This window comes from Pteropus vampyrus, unplaced genomic scaffold (assembly GCF_000151845.1).
Source record: "Pteropus vampyrus isolate Shadow unplaced genomic scaffold, Pvam_2.0 Scaffold130, whole genome shotgun sequence".
NCBI classification, from domain to species: Eukaryota; Metazoa; Chordata; class Mammalia; order Chiroptera; family Pteropodidae; genus Pteropus; species Pteropus vampyrus.
This window is the reverse complement of record NW_011888911.1, coordinates 2,352,179-2,366,115: the sequence shown is the minus strand read 5'-3', so window position 1 is coordinate 2,366,115 and position 13,937 is coordinate 2,352,179. Positions and strand designations below refer to the sequence as shown.

Below are 13,937 nucleotides of genomic sequence, written 5' to 3'. Positions count from 1 at the left end.
CACTTCATTTTATCCTCTTTCTAACATCTATCATGAGACCCCAGGAAAAAAGCATTTAAAAATACTGGCTCAGAAGGACGTGGTAACAATGTGTCTTTCGCTCCTAGAGAGACTTGATAAAAGAATCATTGAAATAAATTCTTACTTCTCTGAAAATATCTGTTAAAAGAACAATGTTTATCATTTATTAAAAAGAGTTAAATAATAAATCTCACTTAGCTTTCTCCTTATGTGGGAAATAAAACTCTTCCTGGCACGGGGATATATTCTATCAGATAAATTTTTCCCTTTTGGCTAGTCCAACAGAAAGTTCAATATTAGGCCCTTATTGTTGTGCTTAGCCCAGGTGTATAGCATTGCTCATTATTTTAGTAGTCCACTGTACAGGCATGACTGTATGTGTTTGGGAGTTGAGATATAAATTGTATATTTCTAAGTATTACTTTTGAGTTCAGTTGCAAAGTGGTTTAATTTAGAACTGCACCTTTCAAGTTTGTATTTATGAGGCCGTAAGTGTTTGATTTTTTTTTTTTTTTTGACAGAAAGGAAGAGTTGCTAAAGGGGATATATGCAATGGGATTTAATAGGCCATCCAAAATCCAAGAGATGGCTCTCCCTATGATGCTGGCATATCCGTGAGTTTCCAGGGTAGTGGTATTCCAACTTGGTTACTTTCAGTGTCTATATTTAGTTTTTGCCTAGGCTCTTTTACTCAGTTTATGCATAGTGGTTTTCTCTTTTCTACAGACCCCAGAACCTCATAGCTCAGAGCCAGTCTGGAACAGGAAAAACAGCTGCTTTTGTCTTGGCCATGCTAAGCAGAGTTAATGCCTTGGAATTGTTCCCACAGGTAAGGAAAGGTTGGAAGAGATGGGATTTCTTGCAACGCCAATGATATTTTAATAATAGGTGATGTTACTGCAGTGACATGGTATTTACAATAGACATTTTTTCATGAAGTCATGGAGTTTTGGATAGAAGTATGGGACAGTGATTGAGAGCACAGGCTTTATAGTTTGACTGGTTCTAATCCCAGCCTAGTACTTACTAGCTGAATGTCTCAGGTGAGGTAGTAAATCTTACCGAGTATGTTTCCTTGTCTATAAAGATAACATCTATAACGGCACGGATCGTAGTTGTTCTGTTCACCCTAAATCTTAACACCGAGCACAGTGCCTGGCTTATAGAAACCACTCATTAAACACTGACTGACTGAATGACTGACTGAACGAATGAATGCATCAATGCATAAATACTTGCTTCACAGGGTTCTCATGAAGATTAAATGAAATAGTGTACATTTTTAGCACTGTGCTTATTCTGGAGTGAGCATACATACTATATAGCTTTAGGACTAGAAGATCCTCCAGGTCACCTCACTCATTTAGCAGAGGTTTGGAGTGGGAGATGTTTCGTGGAAGGTCACAGATGTCAGAGAGTGACAGAGATGTCAGTGAGCAGGCAACCGTGCTTGCCATGCTCCTAGTCTAGATTCCACTCGTGGAAAGTCTCTGGTAATCGTTCCCTTTCTCCAAACTGTACTTAGCCACTCGTTTGACAAGCTGAGTACCCGAGTATTAGGTTCACTCAGCGCTTTGGCGAAAACGAGGATTCTCTCAGGAAGTTTACACTCTGATCCACAATATAAGCTGGGGATGTGGATGACTGATGCCAGGCATATGACATCTTGTGCTTTTTAAGACAAGCTCAATGAAGTTTATATTTTGAGTTTGATATTATGGATAAAAATTCTTCAGGAAAATCTGTGTTTGAGAAATGCGTGTAAAAACTATTTTTAGTACATTAGCTGTGTTTCCTTCTCCTTCTATCCCATACCCTAAGTGAAGCACACAAATGCATTAAATGTCATCAGTTTCCCCCATCAACATCTTCATTCATCAACAACCACCGCGTATAGAGGGGAGAAAGTAACACATGAAGAATTGGAGGGAATATTCTGCCAGAGATGTATAAGGTGGATCGGGTCAAGCAGGGAGTGTTTTGGAAATAGGCAGACTTTTCATAGCTCGCAAGAGGTGATGGAGATCATACTCAAGCTGTAATTTGTCTTGCGTCCCCTCTCTTTTTGATTACCGGCCTCTTTACATCCCATTCTTCCCCCACCCAAAATGTGTGACCAGTAAGCTATGTGTCTTCATAACCCTCTAGAGAGGAGTATATGAAAAGTAGCTATTTCTCCATCCTTCAGTCCCTTCTCCCCTCCTGTACTCAACATTTGCCTCAGATTTATCAGCTGCTCAATTGTATTCTATTTAAAGTACTTTATTCGACCAAAAATCTCCAGTTTCACTTCTGTGCCTTTCCCTACACAAATTCTAATTGTAGTTCAAATTCGCATGATGGCTTGTATGAACCTTTCTTTTTCCTGCCTCGCTCTCTATCTCACAGTGCCTCTGCCTGGCTCCTACTTATGAATTGGCTCTGCAGACTGGCCGTGTAGTCGAGCGGATGGGAAAGTTCTGTGTGGACGTTCAAGTGATGTACGCCATTCGAGGGAATCAAAGTATGTACCAGTAAGCCACGCTTGGTGGATTTCCTCAATCCTGACTCCACCACTAACAAGCTTCTCTGCTTTCTTGTCTCTAAAATGGGAGATGTAATAGCACCTGGATCACAGAGTTGTTTTTAGAATGAAATGAAATTCTACAGATACAGCAATGCCTGACACATAATACAGACCTTTATTTCTGTCATTTTCACATCCTGTAAGAGGATGCTTTGATATATTCTTTTCTTTGAAACTCAGTTGTTTGGATAAGAACAGCTTATTCTGTTTAGCTTTTTTTATTAAAGTATTATGTGTATAGTGGAGAAAATAATCTTTAAAACATCGATTAGGAGGTAAAAATTAAATTGTTCTTTCTTGTCCTCCAAAAACCTACTTTTAAAGATAGCTGCAGATTTGTTAACAGTGTTTTGCTTTGGGGGAGGGGGAACTCATATACATACAAAATGTACATATATGTACTTATTTTCTTAGCGTATTTACAAAAACATGAGCTTTTTTTCCCTTACTGTTCAGAAGCTTACATGTTTTGGACATCTTTTCATGTCAGTACATATAACCCCACTTCATTCTTTTGACTAGCTGCAAAATATTCCACAATTTATTTAATATAACCTATCGATAGACATTTTGGTGGTTTCCCATTTGGGGAGGATTTGTAGGGTCCTTACAGTGGTGCCGGTATTTCTGTAGGACAGTGGGATTGCTGTAGAGTGGCTTTTTAAATCAAATGTGCAGGATATCATCATTACCATAAACCTAGAAACTTGGGGATTTATATCAAAACTGCAGAATCAAAAACCACAAAGACCTCAGGGTTTGTACTTGGAAAGTCTTTAGGAAATGTGCTTTTGCTTAAGAGTTCTGTGTAGCATTGCCCTGCATTGCGGGCTGTTTGCATCTTAAGGAGCCCTTCAAACCCTTTTCTCCCTAGTTCCCAGAGGCACTGACATCACCAAACAAATTATAATTGGCACTCCTGGGACTGTCCTAGATTGGTGTTTCAAGCGAAAATTAATTGATTTGACTAAGATTCGTGTATTTGTCCTGGATGAAGCAGACGTGATGATCGACACACAAGGATTTTCAGATCAAAGCATTCGCATTCAAAGGTAATCTTCACATTCATCATTTCTTCCTGGATCTTTTATCCAGTGGAGAAATTTCATTTGTCTGTTGCTCCGAATTGTCTTTGCTGCTTAATTTCCCACTTCTTTCACCTTTAAAACAATTTTGGATTTTCACTGTTTCACCAGCTCCCAGGCCTTCAGAGTGCTGTCGTCTTCCTCCTTCCTCAAATTGTAGTCTTTCTCGACTGTTTTACTTTCGCACCACAGGCTTACAGATGAATCCGTAGAGTAGGTCCACTCCAAATTTTTCCAAAAATTTTTTATATTTCAAGCAAAATTCTAAAGAGAATTTATTAAAATCCAATAAGGCTATTGTAAGGATATAGTGGATAGGGAACTAACTGGTGTGGAGAAAACGGTCACCCGAGATCCGGAGCCTAGTGGTCTGGTCCCGCCTGCGCCTGTAATTTGCTAAATAAATCCTGCCTTTGTCCTGGGCCTCTCTCTCAGGATCACCTGCGGGGCTGAAACGGACCCATTTCCAGCCCTAACCTGAGATTTACTGAATCAGAATTTCTGGGAGTGGGCTTTAGGAGTCTATCACTTATTTTTAAATGAAGTATTTATACACTCAGTGTTAAATTCAAATCGTATTGAAAGACTTGCAATGAAAAACAGTAATCCCCTGCTGCACACCCGAGAAGACATCTCCATTGTGATATTAACCTTCATGTCTTTAAATAATGTGCTCATACTACTATTTCCTGATGTACAGTCATTGTCTGCTGACTTCCCATTGGAGGAGGTAGGAATTAGTCCCTTTATATCACCACCCACTCTCACTTTCTTGTCCCTTCTGTTACCTTTCTGTGGTTATATCATAAGTGTGGTTGCATTAACAGGCAGTATTGATACCGTTATGATATTATAAATACTGTTCACTGATGAGCAGCATATTATTAAAATTACGTTTTTCTTGTACATCTTTTTCCCCAGAAGTAACAATTGCCTATTTTCTTTGGTTTAGTTAGTGTCACTGTATAGGGACCTGTAACTTTTCTCAACCTGTTTCATCATGTGTATCATATGTCAATGATATCTCCAAACAGTCCAATATGATTTAAAAATCCATTGATTTCTTTTTTTTTTTTCCCTGAAGGTCTTTCATACTTCCTCTCTCCAGTTTCAGTCTGAACTGGTTGCTCTCCATACCTGCTGCACATCTGTCATTACAGGTCTTCTGTCCTCATTTACTGTTTTGAATCTCTTGATTTCTGGGTTCTTTTTCTTATTGTTGGATTACGCAATATGCTGGAATGTTCTCTATTGGCTTCCTAAAAAAGAATGTATAGGAAATTCATTTTCTAGCCCCTGCTTATCTGAAAATGTCTTTATTGTACTTGTAAATTTGATCTTTTGATTGATGGTTTGCCGGGATTTCCATGTTTAAAGCATTCTCCCTATAAATTCAGAGACAATGTTGAAAACAAAAGGACTTAAAAAAAAATAATAATCCTATAACGAGTACTTTCAGTTTTCAGTGTTATCACTGAAAAATTCTGTGTACGATCTGTTTTTTCTCTCCCTGGAATTTGGAAACTTCTCAATGTGCTTCAGTTTGGGTCTTTTTTTTTTTCATTTATTGTACTAGTCACACACTGTACTTTTTTCATTCCCAAAACCTGTGCCTGTGAAATCTGGGAAAATTTCTTATGTTGTTTCTTTCCCTAACATGACCAACTTTTTAGAGAGCCAATCTGGAACACAGTCATAGCAGACAAAATGTTTATTTGAAATTATATATTTTATGGTTTTTTGTGACATTCAGCCTATTTAAAGAAAACAACAGTAGAACTAGTTAACAGTATGAATTATGGTAATCACTAATAGTAGAACTAATTAAATGAATAATATGTATGAAAAATGTAACTATTTTATAATGTTTCATCTCTAATATAGGAATTTATTTTAATCTCTTTTAACTTGTACTGGATGCTTAAATTTTGCAGGCTGTGCTGTTGTACATTCCTAAGATACATAAATATAGAACTTTTTTACAAGGAGAACATAAATACAATAAGACTAACTAAACAGATATTATCTATATTCAGAGGACATGAAACAATTGTGGAGAAACAGCACATCATCTCTTTTACTACAGTCCTTTTCTCCGTTCTCATCCACGATGATTTCCAAATTGGAGAAGGACATTCTTTTTGTCTCACACTTTAAAGATATGATTTTATGGCAGGCCAGCATTTTAAATCTCTCCAATGGCCAGTAGCAATGGTAGTCCTATTATAGGTGTGTATCAATGATAGCCTTCTTCCATTTCCATATAGCTAAAACTCTTACTAAGTGCTTCTACAAGTTTCAGGAAAACTAAAAGGTGACCCAAAACTTTTATAATGACAAGCTCAATATCACAGATGAGCAAACCATACAGTTTTTTAGATGCGTGTACAAAGTATGCAGGACATTTAGCTGGTAAGATCTTTTCACTTTCTTTGATAAGAAGTTTATAAACTGAATGGAATCTGCCAGAATTTACGTTGGTACTGCTGCAAACGCAGATGGTTGAGCAAAGACTAGTTTATATTTAGATACGATATCAACAGCCTTCTGTTTTATATTTTCTGTGTATCATCAAAACTTCATAAAAGTCGAGATGTTTTAAACTCCCACTTTTCATATCCAAGAACCTGAGAGATAGGGGGAATGTTTTTTGTTGCTGTGATTTGACGTCATGATATTTTGCTTGCAACGTCTGAACCAGGAAATTTAACTTTACTCAGTTTAATGGAGCTATCAAGGGAAAGATGCAGTAATCCCTTTGTGTGGTATGGCCAAACTAATTCAATGTCTGCTGTTTCCAGCTGAGCACTGGTGTGTTTAGAGGAGCACCCCCCCCCAAAAAAAACTTTTAATTTATAGATATTTCCTGTGTCATCCCGAATTTTAAGCTTCGGTCTCCATATATGCTTTCCACATCCCCTTCTCCACATGCTTGGTCCCAAATTCTTCCCTTCCTATGGTGCAGTATGCTCTGTTTTTGTTATTTATCTCTAACCCAGTTGTATGTGTTCTTCCATCTGTCATTAGCCTTCTTTTTCTTTTCTGTCTGGATCATACTGGTATTGTTCTCCAATTTTTTTCCATGTCTTTCTGTTGTTGCATGATGGATGCAGTATGCTGCTGTTGTCTCTGAGAGTATCAGTTATAGTACTTAAAAGTTTTTTCTGTTCTCATTGTAGTCTCTGAATTATCTAAGTTTCCCTTTTGTTTGTTTGCTACAGTCTCTGGGCCTGTCCTCCTCACATCTGGTGATATGTGGCTAGCCATTCATAATCTAAGAGGAAGAACTAGAGAGCTTGTTGACAGACAGCTCTGTGCATGTGGCGGGGCTTGTAATTTGGGAAGTTTTACTTTAAGATGATTGTCATCTGGAGCTCTTTAAGATTGTAATGTCACTAATCTCCTTCCTGGGAGACACACTCTGTGGCTGGCCTTCTTGGGAACAGGGCAGGGCACTGGTCCAGGAGGTTTCTCCATTCAGTATGTGTATTTCACTTGATTCCCTATTTTTAGCTCTGTGCTTCACCTTCACATTCTGCTGAGGCTGGTTTCCCCAAGTCTGGAGTCTGCACAGAATAAACCTCTTGTCCTCAGCTTCCACACACTTAGCTGCCTTGAGTAAGGTGGCATTCACCTGCCGCTCATACGTATTTTCAGCCTATTTAAAAGGCCACAGATGAAGCAAGACTCCTTTCTTGACATCCCTTACCAGTAAGGTGGTATGTCTATAGGTAACAGTGACTGAAAGGCTCAGAACTCCAGGAAAGTTTCCATAGTCAAAAAGGGCTTTCTGCTCAAGAGAATATTAAGTAATAATTAGAACATTTATGTTGGTTGGTCATCCTTCCATTGTTCAGCTCTTTGCTTAAAAAAGATAAAATCACTGCATTATACAATAGAAATATAAAACACACCACATGTATAATTTAAAATTTTCTACTAGCTATATTTTTTTAAAAAAACATAAAATTTTGTTATATTTTATTTAACCCAACACATCAAAATTAGCTTTTCGACAAGCAAGCAATATAAAAATTATTCATGAAAGAGCTGACATTCTTTTTTTCTCATTCTAGGTCTTCAAAATCCAATGTGTTCTGTAGAACAGCCCATGTCTGTTTCCTTGTGTAATTTGTACAAATTTTCTTTTCGAAATGAAATGACCCAGGCCTTGAGATACCAGTGCCGATGCCATCTTTTTCCAGATAAAGGATTATGATACCACAGATGGCCAGGTGGCCCCAGAATGCTGATGTGGACTGTCCCTAGTGTTTTCTAACACACCAGACCCATTTTCAGTCCTTTCTCCCTAATTCTCCCTAATTCATCCCCATTACCACCTGTAGCACTCATGTCGTGGCTTCATCCACTTTCTCATTTACCACATTTTCCATCTTTGAAAAATGTATTGAAATATCTTATCTGCCCTTTTCTCCTCTTTTATTCTCCATATTTTTGTGGATTCATATGTTTTTATCTCTTTATAATCGTATCGGTGGGATGTGGGAAGCCGAGAAGGTAGCACATGTAGACAGTCTACCATAGTTGACCTGAGTCTGTCAGATTGTTATTTAAAAAGCTCGCCAGGTGATCCAGGCTCCAGGCTTAAAATAGTGTTTGGGAATCACTGGTCTATAAGATCTCTCCCACTCTGTTTTAGCACTAACAGCTTATTCTAGGTGTCTGTCTTCTCGGAAGTGGTGATTTCTCTGGTCTCTCTTTTATTTTTTTAATTAACTTTTTTATTGATGTATAAAATGTATACAGAGAAACACATGAATCATAAAGGTAAAGCTGAGTGAATAATCACAAAGAGGCTGTGCTCATGTAACAGTGGCCCAGGTCAAGTAATGGAACTTCACCAGCACCCCAGAAGTCCCCCACCACCCCTCTCCTGTCACCAGCCCTTCTCCCCTCCCCAGGGTTAACCTCTATCCTGACTGCTAACGTAGCTGCGTTTTGCTTGTTTGGGGACCATATATAAATTAACCCTGTATTCACTGAGTTCAGTTTACACTTTCTATTCAGTAGCATTTTCTCCTTCAGCCCCCTTTTATTTATATCTGGGTTCTTCCCATTGCAAGTAAAGTTGGTTGTGGCTGCTGTTCTTTTCCTCCCGAGAAATAGAACCCCTGTCATGGGATGACCAGCCTCTGTTTCTTTCATCCCCGTGGAACTCTGTGTGAGGCGATCACCGTAAAGAGCGTCTAGACTTTCACTCTTGGCTCCATGATTCTGCTTCTCCTAAGGAGAAAATTGGCCTGAAACCTCAAACTCTCCAGAATACATATGTAAACTTTGCTCCTGAGCTCCTCATTCAGTGTAAGTATTTTCCCCAATTCTGCGTAGCCAGGAGGAGCAGGACACATTGCTCTTTGCACAGAGATGCAGCTCGTCACAGGCACGCCTCGCATGCTGATCCCTGGAGCAGGTGTGTATGGAGCAGCTGATGGCAGTGGGCGTGAAGTGCTTGAAGCTGCCACCTTGGAGACTGGCAGATGTGGCAGTCTCGGTGACAGTCTTCTTCCCTTTCCTCTCACAGAGCTTTACCCTCCGAGTGCCAGATGCTCCTCTTCTCAGCGACCTTTGAGGACTCTGTGTGGAAGTTTGCAGAGCGAATTATTCCTGACCCCAATGTCATCAAGTTACGAAAAGAGGAGCTAACTCTGAACAACATCCGACAGTATTACGTGCTGTGCGGGAACAGGAAGGATAAGTACCAAGCTCTGTGCAACATTTACGGCGGCATCACCATTGGCCAGGCCATCATCTTCTGCCAGGTAACTCTGCCCAGGTTCGTCTCTGCCGTGCCCAGATGTCCCTGCAGCTGGAGGTAGGGCGACAGTAATACTGAAAGTGCCACATAGCCAGGCATCATACTCGGCACTTTTTGTGCATTCTATAGTTTAATCTTCAGAGCAACTGAATTACCTGAATTTTATGGGTGAAACGTAGAAAGGTTAAGTGATGGAATGGAGTGTCAGTGCGATGTTAAATGGAGGGATGGCGTCTGACACCTTCCCATTCAGGTCGATGTGAGTGGTAGAGTTTTTACAGATACCTCTTTTCTTTCTAATAATGTTAGTAGTCTCTGACTTTCCAAATATATTTAGCTTTTAAAGTTGATTTAATTTATGGAAAAATCACCCTTCATGCTTTCCTTTTCTTTTTTAAACCTCTCAATGTAGTATAATGTAGTAGGTGGAAATTTGACCTGGGAGTTTGGACACCAGGGTTCTAGCTACAGCTTTGCTTCCAGTGGTGTGACCTTGAACCAAGTCTTTTGACCTCTGGGCTTCAGATTCGTTACTGTAAAGTGAAGGAGTCGGAATGATGCCTGAAATAGTACCAACTTTAAAACTCTGTTTCGATGACTTCATTCTACTTGTACAAGGCGAAACTGCTTGGAATAGAACCCTTCTGCATTGTTCTTGTCCCATATTTTTTTCTTGCTTTCGTTAAAGTTCCCTCAAACACTATAAAAAAAAAAAAAACTGGGTTAAGAAATCTATTCCTAACTTACTTGGGTAAAGTAGCTACTGCTAATATCACCCAATTTTTATTTTCATACTTATTTTTTGTTCTCTGACATTTTTCGTGTTCACACATTGGTTTCATTCTCTCACTACCACGAGAGCAGGATCCCGTCTGTCGTACTCACTTTCATATTCCCTGCACTAGAATAGCTCCCGCCTGACACTTGGACAGCACTGAAAACATAATTGTAGAATAAAGGAAAGCTGAGCTCTGCCTTTCACTAGCCATGTAACCTTGGGCAAGTCACTAGCGTTTCTAAGCTTTGTTGTTGTTGTTTTAATTTTTAAAATGAAATTAGGTAGCTACTTCACCAGACTGTTGCATGTAAAGATTTTAGCAACCCGCCTGGCATACATGGAGCACTCTTAGAGTGTCTGATATTATCATTATTACGTTGTCTCATTTTGTCATCATACACTATTTTATTAACTCTGTTTCATGGCTGAGAAGCCAAAGCCCTGAAAGGTTGAGAGGATGTGACACTTAGAAGCACATGGAGGAGGAATTCCATGCCACATTCTAGGGTTCCTCTAGGACAGCCCCTCCTGGCTCCCACCCTGCGTACGTGAGCTCTGCAAACACAGCTGGTCTGCTTTAACTTGGGGTGCTGTGCTGGATTTTGTTTTCTCATGTAGACTCGTCGAAATGCCAAGTGGTTGACTGTGGAGATGATGCAGGATGGCCACCAAGTGTCTTTGTTAAGTGGAGAGCTGACTGTGGATCAGCGAGCTTCCATCATTCAGAGGTTTCGGGATGGGAAGGAGAAAGTTCTTATCACAACCAATGTCTGTGCTCGAGGTGTGTGTGGCGGGGGGGTGGTCAGAGGGGTGGCCCAGGCATGTGTGTATTTAAAGTCAAGTTGTTAAGGTATAACTTATATATGATAAAATTCATTTTTTTAACTATATGGTTCAGTATAGAGTAACAACATAAAGTATATAGTCTATCATGAATTTCAACAAATATATATAGTCATGTAAACATCACTGTAATCAAAATACGGATCATTTCCATCTCCCCCCAGAATCATGTTTCTTTGCAGTCAGTCTCAACAACCACTGGTCCCTGGCAACTACAGATCAGATTTCTGTCTCTATATTTCCTCTCTTCCAGATGCCATATAAATTAAATCGTACAGTTGGTAGCTTTTGTGTCTGAATTATTCCACTTGACATAATGCTTTTGAATTCATCAGTGCTGTTACATATAGTCGTGGTTCATTCTTTTTTGCTGAGTAATATTCCATTGAATGGATGTACCACAGTTAGTTCATCCATTCACCAGCTGACAGACATTGGAGGTGGATTCCAGTTTGAAAGCTGTAATAAACATTCATGTGCAGGTCTTGTGCAGACATGTTTTCATTTCTCTTGGGTAAATAGGAGTAGGATTTTGAGATCATGTGGTAAGTGTATGTTTAGCTTTATAAGAAACTGCAAAACTGTTTTCCGAAGGGGCTACACCGTTTTTCATTCCCACCAGCAATGTAAGAGAGTTTCAGTTGCTCAGCATCCTTGTTAGCATTTAGTGTTGTCACTCTTTTTCATTTTGACCACACATAGTACGTATTTAGACTTCTGTAGAATTGGCTTCTATAGACTCTCACCCAGCATCATAGACATGCGATGCAAGCAGACTGCCTGACTGAAGTGCCTCTTTCAGTTCTGTGAAACCAGGTCTGATTTATACACTGTGTTTGTGAAATGAGAATTCCCGTGGCAGGTGTGGTTTTGAAGAGCTGTGTCCTAAGGAAGAAGTTGAAGGGCTCTCCACTGCCTTTCCTCTTCCAGGGATTGATGTGAAGCAGGTCACGATCGTTGTGAACTTTGATCTCCCTGTGAACCAGTCAGAGGAGCCAGACTACGAGACCTACCTCCACCGCATAGGGCGGACAGGGCGCTTTGGGAAGAAAGGCCTCGCCTTCAACATGATCGAAGTGGATAAGTTATCCCTGCTCATGAAGATCCAGGATCACTTCAGTAAGTAGCACTGTTCACAGTAGGAACTGTGGGCCTACTCACGTTGATAGTGATGAGGCGTGTCATGGACATCGAACCCAGAGATCTTGTGAAAGGATGGGGACAGGAGGCTGCTGATTCACAGTGCCAGAGTGCCTACTGTGAGACAGTTGATTACTTTGCATATGGTTGTTAAAACATTTTTTAATCAAATGGAATTAATATGAGGTCAGAGTTATATGTTCTTGCTCATTCTGGGACCTGGAGCAGATTTTCATGTCTTATAAAGAACCGCCCTAAACAAAGTAATAAAGTCCTTGAAGATTATATTCTGCCCCCAGCTTCCTCTTTTATTTTCATTTTCCTTTCTTCTTGCCCCACCTTACCAAAGTGCTGAGGTCTGCTGCCCCTCCTACAGCCCGTGTCTAAACAAGGCAGACTCTGATGACCTGCTGGGGAGCTGGGGCTGGCAGGTTGCACTCTGATAGAAACTCCAAGGGTGACGTAACCTGAGCTGTCTGCTTCTCAAATTACCCCAGACCCCAAAGCATGGATATGGCTGGGGAGCAAGGGAAGAATCCTTGCATGACTCCAAATATATCTTTCACCATTTAGGCCAGTGTTCCTTAACCTTTTTGGGAAGCAGTGGACACTCTGTCCGGGGACATGCACAGAGGCACATGTATACAATTTGGAAAGTAATTTTAAAGGTTTGCAGAATGACTGTAGAACATCTGTGGGCCCTTCAGGGAAGTTGATTAAGCACCCTATGTTTGGATGACTGAGGAGGGTTGGTGGCAGGGTGGGGGTCAGCAGGAGAAGAACCATTAAGGTCCACCGTTACTCTATAAGTTTCTAAAGACCTACTCTTGAGAAGTGACCTCAGTGGAAGAGCCTTAGTCCCACTCCCTGTTGCTGTCCGTACCCCACCCCCCCAACGCACACCCACCTCACTCCTCCAGAGCACTGTAGGCCCCTTCCCAGCCCCTCACTTGCACTGTGGCCTGGCCTTTTTTCTGCCCCAAGGTATCTAGACATATATGTTATATTATCCGGTACATATGATGCTATTTCAGTTAGTCAAATATCTTGATACCACCCCTTCCTTACCTAATCTAGAGATGTTATTGTCTCAAGGTTTTCCATACAAGGTGTCACAGGAATACGTATTCAAAGGTGTCACTGTCTTCAGAAATTCAGAGTTGGATGGGACTAAATTCCATGTGAGCCCTGGGATAAGACTGATTTATTCGCTTTTATTCCTTCAGATAGCAACATTAAGCAACTCGACCCCGAAGACATGGATGAAATTGAAAAGATTGAATATTGAAGAAAGAACTTTATCATTTGTGAAATTTTCTAATTTATGTGAGACTGTCCCAGTGGGGTCTGAAGGTAATTTTTTATGTTGAGGCTTTTTCAATGTGAAATTGTTACATATGGCAAAATAAATGTCTCCTGATAGCCTTAGCTTAAAGACGTGAGGTCTTTTTAAAACCAAATTGATGTGAAGCGCATGATCCTTTTGAATAAAAAAGCAACGTTATTTCTCATTCTAATCTTTTTACAGGTAAACACCTTTGCGTAGGCTACTGGCGCGTTTTTGGATGTAATTTATAGAATCTGAGCAAATCATGCCTCTTGTGGATATCTTATCATGCCACAAGATGGCAGTAGGGCTTTACTGGTTTTGGAATTTGAGCTAGTAGAGCAAATGAAAAGCCACACATCTTCAGATCTCACTCACAGCCTGCCCCTTTCAGCCACTGA

At 40.1% G+C, this 13,937-nt stretch overlaps 1 protein-coding gene across 4 annotated transcripts in view; it reads left to right on the top strand.

Moving 5' to 3' along the window:
• The window catches only part of DDX25 (DEAD-box helicase 25), a 17,010-nt gene extending 3,284 nt beyond the window's left edge, over positions 1–13,726 (top strand). For 2 of the 4 annotated variants that reach the window (XM_023534682.1, XM_023534684.1), the window contains 8 exons: positions 543–635; positions 748–850; positions 2,410–2,524; positions 3,462–3,639; positions 9,215–9,452; positions 10,845–11,007; positions 12,000–12,188; positions 13,436–13,637. In XM_023534682.1, the coding sequence (XP_023390450.1) occupies positions 574–635; positions 748–850; positions 2,410–2,524; positions 3,462–3,639; positions 9,215–9,452; positions 10,845–11,007; positions 12,000–12,188; positions 13,436–13,497 (1,110 nt within the window). In that variant the 5' untranslated portion in view covers positions 543–573 and the 3' untranslated portion in view covers positions 13,498–13,637. Of the gene's footprint in view, positions 1–542; positions 636–747; positions 851–2,409; positions 2,525–3,461; positions 3,640–9,214; positions 9,453–10,844; positions 11,008–11,999; positions 12,189–13,435 lie in introns of all 4 variants that reach the window. The other 2 variants (XM_011367100.2, XM_023534683.1) reach the window with 2 other exon arrangements.
• Positions 13,727–13,937: the final 211 nt, after the last annotated feature.